Source organism: Cupressus sempervirens, chromosome 8, assembly GCF_028749045.1.
Source record: "Cupressus sempervirens isolate cs-2001-9-10 chromosome 8, ASM2874904v1, whole genome shotgun sequence".
Taxonomy (NCBI): Eukaryota; Viridiplantae; Streptophyta; class Pinopsida; order Cupressales; family Cupressaceae; genus Cupressus; species Cupressus sempervirens.
In genome coordinates, this window is record NC_143125.1 from 539,273,560 (window position 1) to 539,297,934 (window position 24,375).

The following is a 24,375-nucleotide window of genomic DNA, read 5'->3' on the forward strand; positions in this document are numbered from 1 at the left end:
GGTAATGGGTATGGAAGGCTCATAGGGCCATCTTTTTAGTACGGGGAGTGGAGAAATTACAATAACAGGCTCTTGTAATGGAGGGGGTTTCTTTAAGCTCGGAATGACATATTTTGGAGAAGGGGCTGCCTCTGATTCTTCAGTCTGAAAATGGGCTAGCTGGAGCCTCATTTCCTCTTCTTTTGCTGCAGCAACTTGCCTTGCAAGCTTCTCCTCAAAATCTCTTTGTGTCTTCCTCTCTTCTTCTTCTTGTTGGAGATAAACCTGGTATGCCATCTCCTCCTGTTGTTGGTCTATTTCTTGCTGCCTTGCAATATCATCAAGCCACTAATCCCAGGCCAACAACTACTCGTTGTGTTCTTGAAACCTTAAATCCATTTGCCTGCTCCGTTCAATTGTTTGCATTTGGAGGCCCAACATTTTCTCACCCATCTTAGCCATCATAGCTTTAATAATTTTGATTTCATCATTTGGAGGTGTTGGGTCTAATGGAGCAAGGGTAGTAGGGTAGTAATTATTTTGAGCAGATTGGCTATAACCAGCTTGAAGCTGATATTGAAATTGACAATATGAGGGCTGAGGAAAAAGAAATTCATGATATGGGGGGCAATAGTAATTGTTTGTATGAAATGGGTCCATGTTTAGACCTTCATAAAAGCTACATTTTTATAGAAAAAAAATTTGAAAATCACAAAAGATCAAGAATGATCTTTACATACCAGAATTGTTTCATCTTGAAACTAGTAGATGTGCACTTTGAGTCGCATGGTGTTTGATGGAATGCCTCCAAAGGCTGATTTCACTCAGAAAACACCCAAATTCTTAATGAATGAAGTTGAAATGGCTACCAGCAGACTTATATAGCTGAATTTTTTTGTCCCACCGAGCGTACCAAAACTATTGATACAAAAGTCTGCACCCCTGCCTAACATGTTATCCTCGGACGACCTTGTGTAACATGGAAACAACCTCCAAGTGTGGGACTTGCACTCTGAAGTTGAATCTCCAGAGAAGGTCAGCTTCCTTACAATCAAGATGCATCTAAACTAAAATTAAAGGGAAAAGGGAGAGAAAATTGCATGAAATGTAAATTGATGAAGGGGAAAGGGGGTGATGCACCAGATTGAAACAATGTTTACAACTCTACCTATAGCTGTACTACACATCAATGAAACAACCAAATACACTAATCTTAACTCTATTCTACCTTCAAAGAACTTGCATACATGTTTGGAATTGATCAAATGCTGAAAGGAAAGATATTTTCACTATGCAGCGATTATCAACAAGTTAAACACAACATACAAATCTGAGAAAATACAAAAGAAGCATTCAAAACAAGGCAATAGACATGCACGAATTAATGAATGGCAAGAAGAGGTAAGAAACAGAGATTTCATTAATAGAAGGCAAAGGAATGCACTTACAAAACATATTGCTATTGCAAAATGCAAATAGAGAAGCACCCAGAATAAGTATTTACAACTTGCCTTTATAGATCAGGCATAACTTAGATGTTTCCATGAAGCTCAAACCCCAACCACTAGAGTTGAGTTACAAAGAGCAATAACTAAACATCAAAAGGAAATATGATCTTTAAATGCAACTTGCCTGTAGAAGTGACAAGAAAGAGCCAAAAAAATGTACACCTAGCCTTGAAAGATCAAATCTGATAATCAAATCCTTACAAGCAATAAAGAGGCATGGGAATACATTAGCATTGTGAAACGAGGCCCAAAATTTGCCCAGCATTAAACAACTGGCCTTGAAGACGTGTGTTGGACAGAAAAGATCAATCGCGCTGCTGTCAAAAAATGCAGGAAGGGATAACCTGCACTATTCCACTTGCGTACACTTGTAGAATTGACTCACGTGGAAAAGATCAGATCTGCCCCAAAAGTGGTGGACCGTCGATGTAAATCTTTCCATTTGAAATGGATGGCCCAAATGCTGCAAAAATCTCCGAATGAATGATTAAAACATAATCATTGATGAAAAAACCTTTTAATATGACAGTCAGCACATTTCTCAATGCACAGTGGAAGAAATAGCAAACACCTTTGCTATTTTGCAGGCCGCCTAAAATGACCTTTGCAAAATAGCACAACGGGATAACACGAAACTTGGCAAAAGAATAGACCGAGCCAGTAACCAAGCTACTTGAGAGAAGAATAGACCGAGCCACTCGGCCAAAAAACACCGTGGAAAACACAAAAGGTAACTGCCAACTAACATGTTAACCCACCAAAAAATCCAGCCCATTGAAGATCTCTCAAATTGGTCATCAGTAATGGTCTGAATGGGGGTAAATGTCATGTCCCCATTTTTTGGTGACAGTTCGATTTAATTAATTTAATTATTTTAATTAAATAAATAAATATTAAAAGATAACTTTATATTTAATAAAGTGACTTGGATTGTAAAAATATTTAATAAAGTCACTTAAAAGATAAGATCAAAAATGTTCTAGAAGTCTCTGGAGAAGATGGAGAGGAAAGAATAAATAGGCACCCCGGGGCTCCATTCGAGGGAGGCAGTTGATTATCTCTCTTTGATTTTCAGATTGTGATTCTATCACAGGTGCATTGTGGAACCGAGGGTTTTCGCAATTGTCACAGTTGGCCATTGAGAACGATAACTCTCAATTGGTACGCAATTTTGAGGGTGTGAAATATCATCCGAATTATTGCAATCCTGGAAGTGGTACCACAGCCATTTCATTGAAGCAAAGTTGTGGCCTAAGGCCGAATTTCCGCAGAAGTTTTTAACAGAGGGAAAAGAATTAAGCAGAGATAGAGTGAAGGTTTCGAAAGGAAGCTGAGAACCCCTGTGATCATGCAAACCGACTGAGTCTTCAGCATCCTAACGGCCAACCCCGCCCGCAAAGACCAGTTTATTTTGAGCTAACATTGTCATCCGATTGTGTGGGTCTTGATTCGTCACATTCCGCAGTAGGATCGCACAGGCGTCGGTTCTGAGGAGTGCGTATCGTGAGGAGTGCATATCACATGCATTTGTTCAAGATCGTTGAAGGTGGAGGGAACAGTCAGCGCGACCGGCAGAAGCATCAGCGCCAATTCATCGGGAGTTCGGGTAATTAATTGTGACCCTGTATAAAGCCCACCGCAGGAGTTAGAAACAATCTCTAACCCATCCGCAACTAGGTCGACGACGGAACAACTGTTAACAGGTTCCTTTCTAAGGACGTCTTTGCAGATCTGCCAACAGAGATTAAGTTAGCATTATGTATTGGCGTCATTGAAGACAAATGTATGGTCAAGTTAGGGGTTATTTACGTTTTGGGACTCCGACTGTAATCGACCGCTGTCTCAGCGATATAAAATCTTGCCTTTGACTGCGGGTTACACACTGGTTTCACACGCTGGCAACATCAGTCCAAGATGTATACCTTAGAGTTGGTTGCGGGTAGAGAATCGCCGCTTCTGAGTCGGCATTACTCGCGAGTTTGATCTCGCAAATCCCCTGACAGTAGTTCAAGATTTCTCTGATTCCAAGCTTTTCCGATCGGAGGTCAAGCGTGTTCGATCCATTTTCTCTGGATGGTTAGGATCCTTTGGAAGCATTTAACTGCCCTTTCATAAGGGAAATAGTTACTCCTTCAGAATTTGACAGGAAGGAGACTCCGGATGCTCACATTTTTAAAGTAGATTTGCCAGGTTTGAAGAAAGAGGAGGTGAAAATAGAAGTGGAAGACGGACAGACACGCAAGGCAGTCTGAAGGAACTCAGTAATCGCACAGGCCTGCACAGCAGTTTTGGACAAACATTATTTATGCTCATTTCATGAACAGGGAAGATTACCAACTCTAAATTGCACCATTTGGTAGATTAAAAGGGGTATGAACTGAAGAGTTGCGACATCAGTCCCTCTACCATTCGGAATTAGGCAGATTTGGTAACCTTCATAATGATTTACGGAACCGGCTATCTCAGGTTTAATTCCTATACAGTCATTGTTTGATTAATGGACTATGAAACATTTATTCTTTCCTGAACATCATTGGCATTATTGTCTACTACATTGTTACATCTATACTAATTGGTGAATTATTTGAGATACTCTCCTTTGCATGTCAAACTTCATAGTATATTGTTTATCAGTGGTTTTGAGCGAGTTTGATTGCTAACTATTTGACGAAATGTCTAATTTGACGAAATGTCTAACCCTTGAAGTTTAAGATTTTGGTGTTTAAAGAGGCAATAACCTATCGGGGATATTTCAGTGGTATCAGAGCGTGTTTGCAAATTATTTGACGAAAGTACAATATCGGGATTAGTGCCCTTTATAGTAAGGGATATTTCAGTAAAAATAGCCAACAATTATCAATGATTGAATGCTTGAATGATTGAAGCAAATGTCTTCTATTGATTTTCCTCCGTTAGGAGTTGCAATTAATGAGACATGTCTTATGTCTATTCACAATAATAATCTTTCATAGTTACTAATCGCACCACTTCTGTATTTATCACACCATTATGTCTTTATCGTGCTCCTTCACTTAATTGACTTGATATTATTATGCCTTAATTGATCCTATGATCTAATAAATGAATTATTACTTGATCAATTACTTGAGATTGATGAAGTTATAATCATGTTCTTAAGCTAATTGACTAACTTATCAAGTAATCATTTAAGTCATGAAGGTTGGTGATTTAGGACAATATAAGTATCATGATCGGATCTTAATTAGTCAATATCCTTAAATACTAAGATTTGCCAACTTATTTCATGATTGCTTTAATTAAATCGATCTGATTGTTTTCATATGATCAGTAGTCATTACTATGTAGCTATGTTGAATCTTCCTTCTAATAAATCCTCTATCTTATCATGTATTTTAACTGAGGTCATTGATCATTACCGCCATCAAATTCTGCTCTTAGTTGATATGTAAATTATTCATCAATTATATTCTTACATGCTTATGTCGATATACTTGATATAATTACATGATATTGATTCAGATGATGCTCTACTCGATGTTTTGTGTTGCCATACTGATTTGTTCTTCACGAATACTTGATCCTTGTCTTTAACTGATTGTTCTCTTTTAATGACCATCAATTCTCTGTTCTTTATCATCTTTGACTTGTTGCTGACTGAGGATAATACTAATGATGCTCGATAGGTTAATTGCAAACATGTTGATCTCATCCCCTATGCAGTGACGTTATCTTTATCAACTTATAAGGTAATGATTATCATTAACTCTCATGCCTTCATCTCTAATTGTACTATCCTTATAATTGTTTTGGATGGATGATGATACCCAAGTTATATAATTCTCATCACCTCCTTATATATGATCAGTTCAGACTTAGGAAACCATCTTATTTATATGACTTCATGGTTTCCTTCTTTATTCTTCTATCACTGACTATAAATCTACTATAGAGGCCACAAACTGCGATCCTTTGCCCAGAAATTGTCTTGGGTTCTAGTGGTGTCGGTCCAAAAATGGGGACATTACAAGAGTACTCCCATCTTGATGCAGTTTCTAAATAAGATTGATTGCTGTCTCAAAATCGTGGGTGCCCTCTCCATTTATGGCAAGAGCTAACAATATTCTTGTGAGATAGGTCTGCAGGAGTGAACAATCTGTTTGTTAGTTCAAACAAAGGAATCAAGGCTTCTCAGCCTGAATTAACTTCATCACAGTACTTTTAACATTACCATTTGCTGAGCATTCATCATTTCTGCTGTTGGTTGAGCATCTGAGCATTCATCATTTCTGCTGTTGGTTGAGCATGCAGCTTGGGCACTTGTATTTCAGACTCATGCAAATCTTAGATTATGTGAAGAATGGAGGAGACTTTTATTTCAGTGACACATCTGCCACATGTTTTGCTTCTGTTGTTAGTGAATCGAAGGTAACTCATTAAGCCAAGTTTGTCTATGCAGTGCTGAAGCATTAATCTGCATTATAAGAGAAGCCTGGTACAAGGGGATGGGAATTTTCATTTAATTGTTACATATTTAAGATGACCTGATGATATCGTTGTATGAGTACTTGACTATCAAAGCACTCTTCTATATCTGTTGTCATGGATGTCAATACGAACATCAGATTAGTATTAGTATTAAATATTTGACGATATTAGATATTGAGCTTATTCTGCTGCAAGTTAGTTTCATTGAATCCATTTTTTACATTCAGCTTGTATTCATTTTTCAAAGGTGTAGTGCCTCTACCATTTGACTTCTGTAAGTCATCCCGATGGATGCAACCTTGATGATCTTGCTTGGTGAGTGATCATGATTGGGACCTTGAGTGCTCTATACCCTTGAGGTGATTTGATTTATGTTATTTCAACAGTTTCTTTGATTATGCTTATGGCTGATTTATGAGATTATGATGTGTTAGATGGTTTCATTGAGGTTTGTGCCAATGGTTACCAGGATTGATGTGGTATCATGATGTTGTTTCGTGATTACCCTAATATGTGTGCAGAGATTGCACGGTGTATTATTATCTTGCTACACTGGACTAGGTTCCTATAGCAGTGGTTAGTCATGTATTTGACCATGTTCACTTATGTGTTTTAAGTGTCTTTTCATGTTGTTTAAACAATCATTATTAAATGCTTAAATAATTAAAAATGAATTGTCCATGTTGGATTCATTGGTAATGTGCTATGGATATTTACCTTGTTCATTTCAGTAATTTATGGAAAATGGGTTGTTTAAATAAATGATCTTAATGTGATTGAATAAATGGTTATTTAATGTGATCGAATAAATGGTTATTTAACATGGTTTAATGCATTTATCACTTCGGCTATATTATTATATGCAATTGCACTTGATCGTGTTGTTTAGTGTGCAAGATTTGTCCCTAGTAGTGGCACATGGAGTTAGTGATTCAGCTATTCATATTTAACCAATGTTGTCCTTGTATAGTCGATGTATCCTATTTAATTGTTTATATTAAACCTTCTGGTGATTTAATAAATCCGGTCTCATTTGCATTATGTGATTAGACCCGTGAGCATGTCTGTGCATTTAGAGGTTCGCATTTGTTGCGAAAGTAATTAAGGAATTCTATGATTTTGGTTTAAGGGAATTTCGAGCTTTATTTTAATTAATTTAATTCTCGATAGCTTTGCCGTAGATGAATTTCAATTACTTGGAATAGCCTGTTTTCGTTTGAGTTAGTTTAGGGTTAACTAGGTTACCTGGTTATTTACCCTAATCGATTATTCACTCGAAAAGTGAGTAAGTATCCTAAAAGGAATTTTATTCCTCACTTCTCACTTTTGAATTAGAAAAATTGAGAGTAAAACCCAAAATCCTCTTCATGAGGGAATTACTGTTCTGTTCGTTGTGGGAGCTATGGGCATGGGTTCGTCGCGAGATCGATCTCATTGGATCCAACTTGAGGAGAACTTGGATTGCTGCGATTTTCAGCTATTTCTACGAGATTTTTAATTTATGGTTCAAATTACCGTTTTGCCACTTTTGGCTACAAGGTAGGGCTCTCCGTTTTAATGTTTCAGCTCTGTTTCTACTTCTGTTTTTGGTAACCGTTTGTTAAGAGGCTAACAACTAGTGTTCCCCTCCGTTTCTGAGTGTTAGCTCTACCCAGTTGAGTGGGTATGAGCATTTCCCTATTTTTCGAGATGAGGGTTTGGGGTTTTGAACCATTATATTGGTCATTTTTGCATACGGCCTTCAAACCCAAATTTTATTGGATTCTTGTGGCTTATTCATCCTTGGGGTGAATGGGTTTTATTTTCATTGATTTTTGTCAAAGTTGGGTTTTTTGAGGTTTTTGCCTCGATTTGTGTGCCACCCCGTAGTGTTGGTCGTGGATTTAGATTATCTGCAAGATGTCAATCCAACCATTTTTGCATCTTTATGTTTGCATTGGGATGCATGTCGCATCCATACTCTTGACGTTGTGTTTGATTGAGTGATTTTATACTTGATGTTATTGTTTCTTTTGAACCCTTATTATTTCGTGTACACTAGGATTCGTGTAGAATCCGTACTCCAAGATTGAGGCCGATTGCGTGAGTTCATGATGTTTGGTTTTGTTGCATCATTGGGAGTATAGAATCCATAGTGAGTTCATGATGTTTGGTTTTGTTGCATCATTGGGATTCGTATAGAATCCATACTCCCAAATTGAGGCCAGTTGAGTGAGTTCATGAGGTATGGTTTTAGTATTAATTGGGATTCGTGTAGAATTTGTACTCCCGAGCTTATATTCGGTTGAGTGTTATTTTGCTTGTGTTCTCATCCAGCCCTTGTTTTATGCTCTTTGTGATGGTGGTGCACCACACACGAGCACTCACGTGCATGCATTTGTCAGGTGACTTGCAAGGCCCGAACTCCCAGTTGTATTTTCGTCATGGTTATGTTCTTGCAACCTTAGTGACTATTTCCCACAAGGTTGGCGTGAAGAAGTTCTAAACAAGTGAAAACTAATTAATTTGTTGGGTAATAAAATTAAGATAATAAAATGAGATGCCTATTCTGTTTATCCGAGGGCGAGTGTCTTACGGTTTGATTCCGAAGGCACTCAGTGATAGCCTCCAAGGGAGTACCTTGAGAGTGTTTATGCACTAGTGTGATGGCCTCCAAGGGAGTACTTTGAGAGTGTTTCCGCACTAGGTTAGCTTGGGAGTCCCAAGCGTATTACTCTCCACTATAGCCCCTACATAGTGACCCATAGAGTGTCTGACCAGGCCCTGATCCACTTGCATTGTCGCATGATCTTGGTTGTAGTCCTCTTTACTGTCTGGCGTGAGTGTTAGCCATGGACGTTTGCTCTATGTGTGTTTTGTGATTGAATCATTATCTCCATCAGTACGGCGAGAGTGGGCCTACGGGTTCCACATGGTTGGGAGGCATAGTTACCTATACCACTGCTGGGGACCAGTGTACAAAGATGGTCTATTTTCCAGTTGAGACCGATACTTGATGTTCACTTGGTATTTCAGGTTTCCGGAATATGTTTCCTTGTGATTTATGTTTTAATTGGAATGCTGGGATATCATGTTTAGATGATGTTAGTTCATTTGATACATTCATTTACTATGATGTTTAGCATATGGTTAGATGATGTGATTCACTACTAGTTGGAGTATCTATGCTTTGATGGATTAGCATGTTAGGTCTTCTTGTTCCTATGATGTTATTACGTTGTAGTAGTGACGCCCTCATAAGGCAGCTCTGACTATCCAGTTCGCAATTTAGGATGTTACGCGCGGAGGATGGCTAAGGCCTTCAAGGTCTGATGATGCTATTACGATTGGGAGGAACCAGGCACAAGTTTTAGTTGTGTTGGTACTTAGATGTTTATGTTTTCCTTCACATGATGTTTGGTTTATGAACCATGTATGTGCATTGTGATGTTGCTTTCCGCATGTTCCTTCATATGTTGTTATGGATTAGATGGATAGTTGTTTTCTACTCCTTGTTGCATGGTGTTTTGTATTTCATGCGTTCAAGTGTCCAAACCTAGATTAATGTGGATCCAGTGCTCCCTAGTGTGGTGGAGGTCCTAACTTTGTTTCCCTTTTGAACGTTCATCGAGATGTTTCTTTTCAATCATGGGCGACAGTGATTCAACATTGGGCGATATTGGAAGAGTATCGCATGCCTTAAGGAGTTCTATCGTAAAATATTGGAAAGTATTGCACATAGTAGTGAGAAATGCCGTATGACACTGGTGAAGTATCGCCTGGCCATACTGAGAATTATCGCCTGGCTATACTAAGAAGTATCACCTGGCTATAGTGAAAAGCATCCCCTGGCTATAGTAAGAAATGTTGCATGGCTACAATAAAGTGTCGCCTGATTTCTTGCAAAAACCTGCTCGGGTAAACAGCAGGTATCTCTGGACTTTTCGGTTGAGAGTTGAAAGGGTGTTTTGGGTACCCTTTAGGGTTGCACTCCTACCTAGTTCAACAGATTTTCTATGGGGCTTAAAATATATCATTTAAAATTCCTTATACTTAAGATATATTTTAATATATGTGACAACTCATTTGAGATAAATTCTAAACCTCTCCAAGTTAAGATAAAGATTCTAGGAAATTTCAAGGCTTCAAAAATTCAAACATAACCAGATTTCAGGGCTTCAAGATTTCAGACTTAGACAAATTTCAGTAGTCAGCATTATCTTTCAGCATGGTGTCTAGTAGATGAGTGGATGTAACTTTGAGCCCTCGTCTTCTGCATAACCATTGTTGGTCTCTACTTGTGATCCTTGATTATGATATGATTATCGGATATGGACTTGTGTGTCTAACCATGCTAAGAGCTTTACTTTGGGATTGAACGAGAATATCCCCTTGGTACATTCTCATGATTTGTGTGGTCTTGGTTTGTGAGTTACGGTTTTGAGCTTGGAGATCTTTGGAAGTGTTTGTAAGACTTCCGCTGGTGTAGGTGAACATGTGAGTTTAGCCATGTTCCCTATTCTCATCACCTTGTCCTGGTGTTTCATTATTGCACTTGGTTACTTTTGTTGTTGTTAAGTAACTTGTCTTAAGAAAAAAATTATTCAGTCCATGTTTTATCCTTGTGTTCCAAGGATCTCCGGGCAGGGCATTACAAAAGGTACACTTCATTATGGGTTGAAATATATTAAGAGTGAATACTTGATGTTGCATGGCTTTGTGGATTCAAACTAAGCAAGGAATGCTCGTGCTAGGAAGAGCACATCAGAGTTTTCTTCCAGCTTAGGGTTAGGCATGTCAGTTCTATTGAGCAAAAAACAAGCAGTCATAGCATTTCATTTAGCCAAGGCAGAGTACACGGCAGACTTCTTCTACTATTAAGGCTATTTCTAAAGTTTATAGCAGAAATTACTAACCAGATGTTGGAGTCAACAACACCATTCTATTACCAATCAAAAAAATGTAAAACCCAATCTATGGTAATCAGAGTTGCATCAACCCCTCTAAAAATTCAATATTTCACTATCGCTCCAAACATAAAAATATAGTCGTTATCATATTCTCAGAGACACAAGTCCAAAAGAAGCAACAATTCTTCAGCATGTATCCTTAGATAAGCAGATAGTAAACATTTTGACAAAACACTTGCCAAAAGGAAGTATTAAATTGTTAGAGCTAAGCTGGACTTGGTGGAGAAAAGCTTCAAGAGAACGTTAATTTATGATAGCTCAAATGTTTCCAACCGGTGCAGCTGTAGTGAAACTAAACATCCCAAGTTCCAACGATAGTTAGCCTTGAATATGTGCATTCTATGAGTCGCAAATAAAACTGCTATAGATGGACACTTTTATTTAATGATACTTTCATAGAATATTATATTTAGCGTTGGCTTTCCTAAATTTATTCAGAGATCAACTTTTTGACTATTCTAAGATTGCTTCATTTCTTTTTCCAGAAGGTCTGATTTACGAGCATGGTCGCCGGCTTTTGTAACAGACTGAATTTCAACATTTTAGTGTTCTATTATGAGGAAATGTATGAGAATAAGGGTATCAAACTTTCTACAAAACAAGTACCAAGCCTCTTCCGTACTTTAATATCAATATTTGTTACAATTTAAGGTGTCAGTGTGTTGGAAAGAGATGTAAAAAAACAGAATTTAACGTCTGAGCATTTCGAATTGTTTTGTATATTTAAACGCCAGCCCTGCAGGGCTTAACGCATATTTACACTTAAGCTACATATCAACATCACTACTCCAACCACCCCTAAGGGTTAATGCAAATCCAAGACGTAATTACATAAGCCCTGAGAATATAAAAGTCAAACCTTAGCGTCGGGGCCGAACTCTTTCTTGAAAATGCCGATGGTTCCAGGGCCACAAACGTCATGAGTCATCAGCGTATCCACATTCACCCACACATTTTCCCCGGGGCTCAAGGTAGACTTCTCCGCTGCCCTCGCCAAGATCTTTTCTGTCATGGTCATGGCGTGTTTTACCTGCAAATAAATCTCAGGCCGGGCTGCTATTAAAAAAACTTAACAATCCTTAAAACATGGTGTTTTAAAATACAGGCGCCGAGATCGAAGCTCACGGATCCGGTGGAGGCAGGGGAGCGCTGCTGAGGCTGCGTCGGAGCCATCACTGCTCGGATAACCATACTCTTCTTTTTCGTACATGCCACGCCAGACTTCTGACGGTTGAAGCGCCCCAGGCTTTCATTCTGTCAACATGAAATACAAATACTGATACGGACAGAAATCTCTACAGAATAACCAGACGAACATGAAAATATGTTTCTGTTCTTTACTTTATACCTTTAATCCAAGCAGTTGGGATATGGAAGCAGTGCCAGTTGCCGAAGCCATTGATAGAAGGGAGAAATGAAGAAGCTTTAGTCTTCAAACAGGAATGAAACTAAAGGGGACTAATATTTCGGCGAAAAGGTTGCTTCAGAGGAAGGCTTTTATAAGCTCAGCACCACTCACAGTCGTGCATCGGTCCATCAAGACGGCGCAGTCATGTTTCGATAGAATAGAGAGATAAAAATTGCAATCGACATCGAAGTGATGCAAATCAAATTTGTGTGGCTTTCTTTGATTAAGTTTTCCTTTCAAAGCGAATACGAGGTTGCATTCTTCTGTACTCCCTGTTCAATATTGGTGACTCGTGTTGTTCTTGTGATTTGGCATTGTATTATAATCTTTTTCAAATATTTCAGTTTGTTATAGTTTACGTTAGATTCCTTTTCTTATTGTTTAGGTTAGATTCGTTTAAAAGCTGAGATATATTGCTGATCTCAATTTAGGGGATTAGTTTGAGGGGGCTAGATTGTTGAGGTAGTTTACTTATTAGTCTCTCCCTTGGGAGGATTCTGTAGCATTAAACGAAATGTTATTTTTTAATTAGTTTGTTCAATCATAATATTTTTTGTAATTTTTTTAAGTATATAATTTGAATTTCTATTGATTTTTTTACAATCTATAAGAAATTATTTATCTAGAATGTTGTTGGTTGATGTATGCTAGTGACTTTTATTGACAAAAACTAATAGTTATTTTTTTTAATTCTCTATCTTACTGTTTCTAAAATGGTAATTGATGATAAAAAATAAAAAATGTATCGATCGGTTGGTTTTGCTAACTTTTGGCATATTAAATTGGCATTAATAAGTCGTATTTGTTTTTATCATTCAATTGTCATTAAAATAACGAGTTGATCCTTTTATCTGGATCATTGTAGGTGTTTTCTTTTATCAAATTTTGTCCACACCCAATCTTCCTTTCAAGTTAAATATAATTTTATTTGTGTAATTTTTATTATAACTATTCGATTTGTTTGTGACTTTATTTTTTCCCTATTTTCATAGATTTTGTTGTGATTTTTTGTTTTGTTTTATTTGTATAGGATATTTGAAAATCTTAACTTCAGTTCTTTACAAATGGATTTTATTATAATTCTATTTTATTTTTTTATTTTTTTTTTCCTCAATTTATTAACGTAGATTTTGTCTTTAATTTACATCATTTATGGCTATTTTATTGGCATTGAGAAGATTTATTAAAACATCTTGTTCATTTGCTATAAACTAGGCCAATCTTTTGGTCACTAAAATCTCAAAATTTTAAAAATAAAACAATTCTGAAACATTTGTAAATAAAAAATAAAAACTTCTCGATACCTCGCATAATTATTCTATATATTGATTTCTTACTACCAAGTGAATATCATAGCTCTATAATGGCAGAAACTAGATGCTATGTGTCCTTTTTAGTACTTGTCAATAAATAAAGTATCAACTATTTTTATCAATTAGAATTAATTTTTAAAACTTTATGATAAAATTAACTCTTGCATTGGTCAAATTGAATTGTAAAGCTAAGAGTTGTTTTTATTAACCAAAAAAAATTATACTTTTTAATATGTACTTATATTATATAAACTTATAAGAAATATTATTATATTGATATTATAATTTATTATGATATATACAATTAAAAATATATATCATTAATTATATTTACAAATAAAATTATAACTAAGGATGTGTAATGAAAAAATGGTGAAAAGTAGTTTAAATTGCAAAAAAAGCAATCGACAAATAAAAAACTTATTATGTACACAGCTAGGGAAATAAAGAATGCCTTAGATTTGGGAGCTAAGGAAAACCCCTCAAACAGTCTTAAAACATCTTTTGTAGAGATTGTGGTATGCAAGAATAGTTTTGAAGCACTCATAAGGCTCCATGAAGAACACAATTCAAAAATTGGCAAGCAACAATCTCCCCAAAATCTCTTTCAAACTGATGCAGTATTATCCTAAGATGTCAGGTCTACAAATCTTTCACAAATGGAGTCCCCCCTAAGGTTGGATGGAAAATGGTTTGAAATTGAAACAAATAAAATTTAAAAAAAACTAGGAAAATAAGGTATGCAAGAGATAGAAAATCCAAACCAGATAGTTTAAGAAAAAGTGGAAAAATGATCAACAAAACCATAGACGCAAAGGATAGAATAGATAAACAAAGTGTATTCCATCAAAAAAAATAGAATATGATGCCCTTGCATCAATAGAGATTAAGGTAATCCCATCAGAGACTCGGAGCCATGTCACGGACAAGCAGAGTCACTCTTTGTCTTATTTAATTATGAAACGTCCCATAATATGAGTAGTTAATAGCATACCTATTGGATCCAAAAAAATACCAAATTTATAAATCTCACTTGCATTTCATTAATCCATCCTCAAATCCTAGCCCACATATCCCTCTGCATAGGAAAATGACTTTGCAAAAATCTGCCTAACTTAAATTAGGATTTTTTAAGTCAGATACCCTAAGGCTAAGGAAACTTTAGCCAACCCTCCCCTGAAATTTTTTAACAATAGAATAAATTTACTAGCAAAAAATAAAAAGATTCAATCCTTTGTCCCACAATCCAACTTCCCCCAAATCCAAATAATCAATAACCAACACTGAACAAAGGTGGGTTGAATGCCTTAAAGTTGGGATATATGGATACTAGAGTGGTCCAATAAGGAAAACTCCTAGTTTGGTAAGTTGGATCCAAGGAGTTTGTGAAGACTAGGTAAGTATCTATATCATATCAAATAGATTGATTTATATTCATTGTGATAATATTTATTATTAGAAATTAGTTCATTTCAAATTCTTAATATTTTTTAAAAAATCATTCTTTAAAATTTATTATATAGGAGCCAAACCTAAATGAGCATAGGATTCAAAGAGTTAAGGTACCTACATGGCTCATATGCAAAACTTTGCCCTTTGAATTAAATCAAACCCAAATAATAGAACAAATAGGAAGAGATTTGGGAAATCTTTTAGGTTTAGAAGTAAGAGATATTTCTGGTAGTATTAAATTTCTTCGAGATCTAGAAGTAGGATCAACGGAAATCAACAAAAAGATCACTACAAATAGGTCTTTATACAATTTAACATTTGGAAAATATGAAGGAAAGAATAAGAAAATCAAAATCTTGGATACAACAATACCTTTGAGATACCTTAAAAGGACTTCAAACCTTGAAGAACTTTTTTGAAATAGTAAGCAAAGAGAAGAGTCCAAAGGTAAGACAGTTGGGGTCCTAGAACCTTTCCCCAATCTTATGAGCTCAACAAAAATTTGTGAGATGAAAACAAAGGGAAGAGAAGAGCGAGAAATCACAGATATCGAAGAAGAAAAAGAGACAACAAGCTCTGCAAACAAGGAAATAGAATGCATCTTAGTCTCCAATATATCAAGGTGTTATAAAAAATAGGAACCCTATAGGAATGCAAGCATTGTCAAGAAAAGAGCTTACAATTAGAAGAAACAGAGATGAGTTTGAAAGCTTATAATAAGATAATTTACGATGTAATGCCAACCCATAGTTTGTTTTTCCATTATATTTACCAAACTCTTTTATGCCTATTTCATGGATGTGTTAGTTTCAAAGATATTATTTCATAATTTGGACTAGAGATATATCAATGATGATTACTTAGTTGACTATATTTCATGTGTTGTTTAATGATTATGGTTATTGGTGCATTAATGACGCTTTAATGATTTGTAGTTAATAAATGTAATTTTTTTCATAGCAATGCCAAATGATGCTTTAATGATGATTACTTCATATTCGTAACAATGCATTATTTTATCAGAGCATTTGATGTTTGACTTATAATTATTATGGTACTTACCCCATACTTGCATGTGTATGGTGTGTGTGTTTGTTGTATCTTTTTGTTTGTCGTGTTTGATATGGTTAAGGGAGGGAGTCTTAATCACCTACTAGTCGGGATCTACACGATGTACCACTCCCTACCATTGCCTGTTTAATATATATATATATATACATGCTCATCTTTTATGTAGAATGTAAGTACTGGGCATCAACTTCCCTAAATTGTCAGGATGAGTGTGCCCTATCACAATAACTCAATGGTATGAATGGGGAGATAATGTTCAGGTCCAATCCCAACCATAGCCTAAATACTTGTCTTGCAAGGAGGACTTGTAATTAATTTTCCACCCTTTTTAAAACCCATGAGTTTATCTTTGTCTGTGTTGTTTGATTTTGAGTTTTGGTAATGTTGCTTTTATGTGAATTTCGTTATGTGTATTTGGTAAATGATTTAATTATAATATTTGGGTTAATCATATAATTAAATATTATTTGATTAAAAAGAAAATATTAAAGTATGAAATTATTTAATTGATTAAAAAACTATTAAATATGTGCTTTAATTTAAAAGTCTTAATTTAGAAAATTGGTTAAAGAGAAATTAGAATATGATGATACTTAATTAATTATAAATTAATTAACTATGTACTTCAATTTAAAATATTTAATTTAAAAGTCTAATTTAAGAAGTTGGACAAAATGATAATTAAAATATTAAAATATTATATATTTAATATTGCTTTATTATAATTATTTAATAAATAATAATTAAATTAGAGTTGCATTTAAACAATGAACTTTGATTATTATTATTAATTTAAATAATAAACTATACTTTAATTAGAGTTTGTACTAATTAATAAACTAGAGAAAAATAAAATATAAAAGAATAAAATTTAAAGATAAAGTTATAGTTCTTATTGTGGCGTAGTTATATTTATTTAATTTAATGATAATTATTTAAGTATTTTATTTTAATAATAAACTCTAAATAATGTTATTAATTAAATTAATTAATATATTATTCAAAATGCTTCAACAATTAATTAAAGAGAGAAAGCTAATTATTTAAATTAAGATATTTTGTAATTAAATATCTAAAAGAGTTGTGCATGAAAATGTAAAAGGTAATAAAGTAATAAATAGTAATTGATCAGTGAATTCCCTCTCGTGATTACACAATCAGAGCCCCAATTTAGGGCATAACTCTTTATCAGAGATCTAGAGCTCATTTTGCAATTACACTGATTTTGGGAAGCAAAATTCAAAATTAAATCAAAAGAGTTGTTGAGAGTTTTGGAGGGTTTGGGGATTTGCATGCATTCACGGATTGTCTTGGATTTAAACTATGGTTTTGAGGTTTTGGGAGCAAATTGGATCAAAAGAATTGTTGAAAATTTGAGAGGGTTTGAATTTGCATGCATTCACAGATTGTCTCAAATTTTAGTTGTGGTTTTGAGGTAGGGTTTGAAAACCCATTATAGATTTTTTTATGAAAATTTTGTCTACTTCGTGTCTTCCTGGGTGTTTGCATATTACTTATTAATTTATTGTATTGATTTTTGAATAAATACTTATGTTGTAGATTTTGAGAAAGGAAAACTTATAATTAAGAAAACCTAACTGAGGAAAATTATAGAAAAATTGTAAAAAATTATTGTGACTGTATTTTTATAAACCCCTTGTAATATAACGAAAATTTGATTATTGAAAATTGGAAGAAAATAATAAATTGAACAATTAGGGTTTCAACTTTAAATTTGTCATTAGAAACATGAGATTATCATGAATTTTTTTTAATATAAATAAATATTATTCTTATATATAAAATAATTTAATTGCAAAATTTATTGAAAAAAGAAAAAAGATTAATTAAGAGGAAAGCATGTTGTAATTAAACTTATGCATGTATGTGAAAATAAATATATTACAACTAGAAACTAAGTAGAGTATGGTTGCATGTGAAAACAAATATGTTAAAAATAGAAAACTAAATATAGTATAGTTGCATGCATGTGAAAACAAATATACAAAAAATAGAAAACTAAGTATAGTATAGTTGCATGCATGTGAAAAGAAATATACAAAAAATAGAAAGCTAAGTATAGTTTAGTTGCATGCATGTGAAAACAAATATGCTAAAAATAAAAAGCTAAGTATAGTATGGTTACATACATGTGAAAACAAATATGCTAAAAATTGAAGCTAAGTAGAGTATGGTTATGTGCATGTGAAAACAAATATGCTAAAAATAAAAAATTAAGTATAGTATGATTGCATGATTTGAAAGATCAAAGACATATGAAAATAGTAATTGCATGTTTATTTAATATTTTTAATTTTTTAATTTTTTTTAAAATAATAATAATTATTAATTAAATTTCAAAAATTAAATTAATACTACTCATTAAATATAAAGTGAATATTAGTATTAGTGATTATTTAAGTTTAATCAAACTCTTAGTTGCATATAAATAATTTTATAATTATTAATGCAAGAAGTAAGTTAATAAATAAACATTTAGAATTTTATAATATTTTAAGAGAAGTTGTGGTAGAGTTCACTTTGTAATCATTTAGTGAATAACTAATTGACTTTATGAGAGAAATTATAAATAATTAAATTAAATTTATAATTTTATCTCTAGTTGCATTATAAATTAAAGGAAAAGTAAATATTAATATTGGACTTAAATAGAAGTCAAATTAATATTTTAGAAATGAAATTGATATTAGTATTTAATCTAATAATATACATTAATGTTATTAATTAAATAATTTATTATTTAACATTATTTAAATTAATAACATGATAATATTGCATGATATTTTACATGCACAAAAAGATTAGATATTCAAATACTTATTTATTTAAATAAGTATATTAGCATACCAATTTATATTAACATGTATATTTTTACTTTATTTCTAAACACATCCTTATGACCCAAACTAAACAAGAAAAATTGATAGAACTAAATCGTGTGGCTGAAAACTATATGTTTTCTAATATTCTATTTATAGTCTTGTGATGTTTATTTTCTTGATAGATTTTCTTTGTGAATTGTTTAGTTTATTTTCTTGATAGTTTTTCTTTGTCAAATGTTTAGTTGGCCAAGTTAGGATGTGCACTAGAGGCATTTTTTAAAATTCTTTTATGATTATTTGACTAGATGTCATGATGATATTTATGATTTGAATTGAGATTTATGTTTTATGAGCTTTATACCATTGAACATTTATGAGAACTCAGGTTTCGAGAACTAATGGTATTTTTTGGGTTGCTTGTTAAGAAACCAAATTCGATTAATATTACTTTTGTGGTATGGGACACTATTGTGGTTTTTTATTTTTGTTTGGGAAGGTAATCTAGGTGCATGTCTATGGGAGTGGCTTGCAATGGAGGGTGAGGCCCAAAGTGGCTACCAGGGCAACTCATTGTAAGTTGTGTAACAAGTGATAATATAGTAATTAAAATATCTTACCTAGTCATTTTTTTTGAGATACATTAAAAATATAAGTTAGACATTTTTCCTCGTCCATGTTTTGAGTGCTTGTATAGACTAAGGATGAGATGGAGATGATACCTTGAGAGGTAAGACTAGTTTATTCATCATCATGAGAGGGTATTCTAGTTCTGCATAGAGTCACTAAGGGGCCAGGTCCTGAGAGACTACCACGATAACCCTAGAGTTGGCTCATGTGATGACACTCTATAATATGTAGCTTTAGTCTCCTTCACGATTCTTTTTTATACATTTGCCTCTAGTGGTGTACTTGTTGGATATTACTTTTGATGGTGTTTTTATTGTGATTCGTTACTCATTGATTAAATGTCATTTATTGTTGATAGTTGACTTTTATTAATGAATGATCAGTTATTCATTAGTAGTATTTTTATTGTTGAAATTAGTGATTAGTAGGTTACTTTTATTGATGACAATTATTATTTGTTGGTCATTGTGCTTGTAACATTTTACATTGATTTCAAGGTGGTTGTATATTTTGGATCTTGGTATTTGTATGTTTACTTGCAAAGAGATGTTAGTATTGGAATGAGTGTCCTTTCGATTTTGATTATCTCTTCTTCTTGAGTAGTTTGTGTTACCCTTGAGATAGTTTTGGCTATCAAGATTCCTTGCCTAAGATTTTTTATGATTTGACTATTTGTGTGTGGTGTATCACCTAATCTAGTAGTATAATATTAAATAGTAACTTAATAAAATCATTCACAAAACTAAATAAATTAACACTTATGATAGGACAAGGTTATCACCAAAAGTAAGGCAAACCAAGAATGGTAAGCTCATTGAGCATAACCTATGATGATGAAGCTATATACCTAATGGGATAAGGGATGTATGCTCACAATGTGTTCAAGCTTCCAATGGGTGGGGTTTTTTACCAAGTGTGTAGATGGGTGGAGGTTTTAACAATGGAGATGTGGATGTATTTCATCATGGTGATGGTGCAAAATGGCTATGATGTAGTAGTCAGTGGAGTATTATAAGTTTGCATAAAAGTGGATTGATAGATATGAGAGGGAAGGGCTTTATTTATAGGCCAAAGGGTAGAGAGATGGAGGGTCAGGATGTAAGGATGGAAGGATGATGAGGGAGGGCTAGGATGAATTAAAAGGGGAGCATATGGATTGTGCTTGTTTAGAGCCAATAAGAGAGTGACACTTGTCACAAGGAGGATGAGTATGAGGGGATGGGATATTGGTTGCTCAAAGGGAGTAATGAGGGAGGATGAGTGTGTAAGAGGGATGTAAAAGGAATTAATGGCATGTAAGAGCCATTAATGCTCTTAGATAGGGATGGAAGAGGATAAGGGAGATTTGTTGACTTTGGCTTGGGTTAGCAAGTCCTAACCCTTGCTTAAAGTTGTGCACATGTTTAGGAGGGGGATTAGACTTAGCTTAGGAAGGGGGTTAGGGGGCAAGTGACTTAGCTTTGATGGGATGGGTTAGTTAGGTGGCTAAGTGAGGTTAGTATGGGTGAATGGGTTGGATTAGGGGTTAGAATAGGGTTTAGGGATGTTTTAGGAGTTTGGATAATTTATTAAATAATTTATTTAATTAAATTGGGGATGTGGGATTAAATTAAATAGGTTTGAGGTTTTATTTAATTTAATAGAGGAATAGGGATTTAATTCTTAAATTGATTATGGGTTATCATTTGATTTTATCAATTGGGCTATACTTAATCAAATAAATTAGTTAACTAGGGGATGACGATTAATTAATTAAATAATAAATATCATTAGTAATGTCCTAGGAGATGGTTAAATAATATTACCTAGTGATGTAATTAGATTTAGGTGTCTACATATGGATCATATATTATCTCTCCTGCACGGTGGGAGTGGGAGCCTGATTAGGTTGACCACACGGTTGGTAGGTAGTGTATTCTTACCATTTGGGTCCCCCTTAGATTGACAGATGTTAGATGCTCCTTGATATAGTGGTACCATTATCATTCTTCCTCTTATCTTAAAGACTTCTATTCATTTGATGTATCTATGTATCATGTGTTTTGAAATCCTACGGAATATTGTATTGTATATTGATGTACTTGTATTTATTTTCACATACCCTGTGACATGTGCAGTGGATGTTATTCATTAGATGTGCTTTCATATTATTAGTTGTACTTGTGCATTTTCTTATATGACTATGTATGTGTTTATTCATTTCATGATTATGGACATTGTAATTGAGACTTAAACTTATTAATAAAATTTTCTTAAATGTGGCTCAACGTGAAGGAACCCTTGAGGAATTGAAACTATATTTGTAATTGCTTATGTGTATTTGATGTGTATGTATATATTTCTTCTGAATTATTGTTACTCTGATGTTGTTTAAACTTTTAAAAAAATAGTTCAGTAAACTTTGTACCATATTAGGTTTATTTCTTTTGGGTTCCCGAGCAAGGCGTTACATACGATCTGTTATTAATAGAAGCATATGTAAAAGATTAGTTGGAATCATGGGAGATGCCACACTTATATCATATGAATTCTCATAAATTGGGAATAGAAGGAGAATGAAGCGATATCAATAGATCCATTAAAGAGATTAAGAATAATGAACACCAATCCCATCCAGATACAGAGGTACTAGCTAAAATAGATAATCAAGACATAATTGTTTTGAGGAAGAAGGTTAACACTGACAATAATAAAGATCTCAACATACATAGGATAGAAAAAATAATTTCCAAAATAAAGAGAAGATGATAAAGAATAAAATAGTAGAGAATATTTGACAAACATAACTCTTAACAAAGAACAACAAACACAAGAAATCAACATACCACCAGCCTTTTCATATTATTGGGGTAATGTCACCATCCAGAATAAAATAAAGAAAAGATCATACAATTTTTGGAAAAGACCCTTGGGTAAATAATGAAAAAAGAAGAAGAAAAGAACAAGATCATAAGGAAGAAACCCAAAACATGGATATTCAAATACCAACCAAAGTATTAACCCTCCTTGACAAAATAAAGGTTGCTAGTTAAGAGGATCAGGATGTATGTGTAGAACAAAGGACAAGTAACAATGATCAAACATCACCTATCATTCATGCAAAGAATTTGGAATTCTAAAAGAAGTAGAGCAATGTTAGGAGAAGATGGCACCTAGAAGTATAGATCAAAAGCATGAAAGGGTTAGGTACACAGATTTGGATGAAACAGCTATAGAGGAGAAGTTATTGAAGGAGATAGAAGAGGAAGAAGGGGATTTAGAAGGAGTTAATATTTCAAACAATATAGTGAAGGACCAAAACCACTTGGAAAATCTAGGGATAACAATTAATCAAGACGGTTTTTAAAATCCAAAATGTGGCAAGGAAAAAATGAAGAGGGGAAGGAAGTCACTCAAAGATTTGAGAACACCAATAAGACAAGCTAAGAACTAGAAAAAGATTACCGAAATCTTGAATGTAAAGAAGGTGAAGATCCCTCCCATAGACCAATGAGGATAACAACATGGAATGCTAGAGGATTAAATGCCCATATTAAAAAATGCTTGTTAAAGCATAATTTAACTTTATTCGAATCAGAAATAATACTAATACAGGAAACCAAACTGAACAAAGAAGAAGGTAGTAAACTAAAAAAGAAATTGGGCAATTGGAGTTTGGATTTAGTAGAATCTAATGGAACCTTAGGAGTTATAGAAATTGTTTGGAATCCCCAAAAAATAGCATATACTAAAATGATCAAAATAATAATTGGATAGGGAGCTGAGTTAAAAGCTTTAGACATAATTTAGAATTTATCCTTATTAATGTTTATGGGCCAATCCAAACAACAGATAAGAAATAAATTTGGAATGAAATCAGTTCCTTTATGAAAACTAACCACAATGAGTATTTTATAATTGACGAAGACTTCAATGCAATCTTAAATCTGGAAAAGAAATTTGGTATTTTAGAGACAATAAATCAGGTAACAATAGATTTCAGAGAATGGGTTAGGAAAAACAACTTAATGGACATACCTACCAGTAATGGGGCATACACTTGGAATAGCAGAAGAAAAGGTTAAGGTTGCACAATCACAACAACACAATAAAACCATTGGCTCCATTATTATTCATGAACATGCATTCAAAAAAATAACACACTCTGATAAGAATAACTACACTCATGATGAGAGTACCAATAACATATATTATTGCATCAAAATAATGACCTGGAGTACATATTACATCCATGTAATTATAAGAAATCATCTCCTCCCTTTGTGTTAGGAGGGAGAGATCTTAAAATACAAACTCATGCTAAAAACTAATAAAACAAATCTAATTATATAGAAATTGACTCTCTAAATGGTGCTAAGTAGGTCTCCACCCTTGTTTATATCAATTAATAGGTACATGAGCCTTTACATGACAAGAAAGATTACAAAAATAATAATATAAGAAGAAGAAAGTTGTGAGATGATCTAGAAGTTTCTAGAAGCTCTAAAAATGGAAGCTTGGCCTTCTCCAGGCATTTGTTGGAGTTGAACTTCCATCAAAATGTGTTTTCGGTGCATGGAATGCTCTAAATTAGGAACTAACAGTTAACAGTTGGTGCTCTTCTTCATCTTCAAAATTGTCAGCGCACCTTTATGAAAAGAGTACCTGCACACCTACACACCCTTGTGACGAGTTCCAAAAAATAAAAAAATCTTCTAAGTGTCAAAACTGAACTTCTAGCATCTAAGTTTTCTTCCCCTTTACACCAAAATGATGTTT

The 24,375-nt window shown here is 33.9% G+C and overlaps 1 protein-coding gene and 1 pseudogene across 1 annotated transcript in view; one reads left to right on the top strand and one right to left on the bottom strand.

Annotated features, from left to right (window-relative positions):
• IIL1 (isopropyl malate isomerase large subunit 1) overlaps positions 1–12,374 on the bottom strand; it is a 156,312-nt gene extending 143,938 nt beyond the window's left edge. The window contains exons 1-3 of the mRNA XM_089798347.1: positions 12,252–12,374; positions 12,029–12,157; positions 11,763–11,933 (exon numbers count right to left, since the gene is read on the bottom strand). Of these exons, the coding sequence (XP_089654473.1) occupies positions 11,763–11,933; positions 12,029–12,157; positions 12,252–12,302 (351 nt within the window). The 5' untranslated portion in view covers positions 12,303–12,374. The remainder of the gene's footprint in view (positions 1–11,762; positions 11,934–12,028; positions 12,158–12,251) is intronic.
• A 6,921-nt stretch (positions 12,375–19,295) lies between these two features.
• On the top strand, positions 19,296–19,362 carry LOC149543573 (small nucleolar RNA SNORD36; annotated as a pseudogene).
• The last annotated feature ends 5,013 nt before the right edge of the window (positions 19,363–24,375 follow it).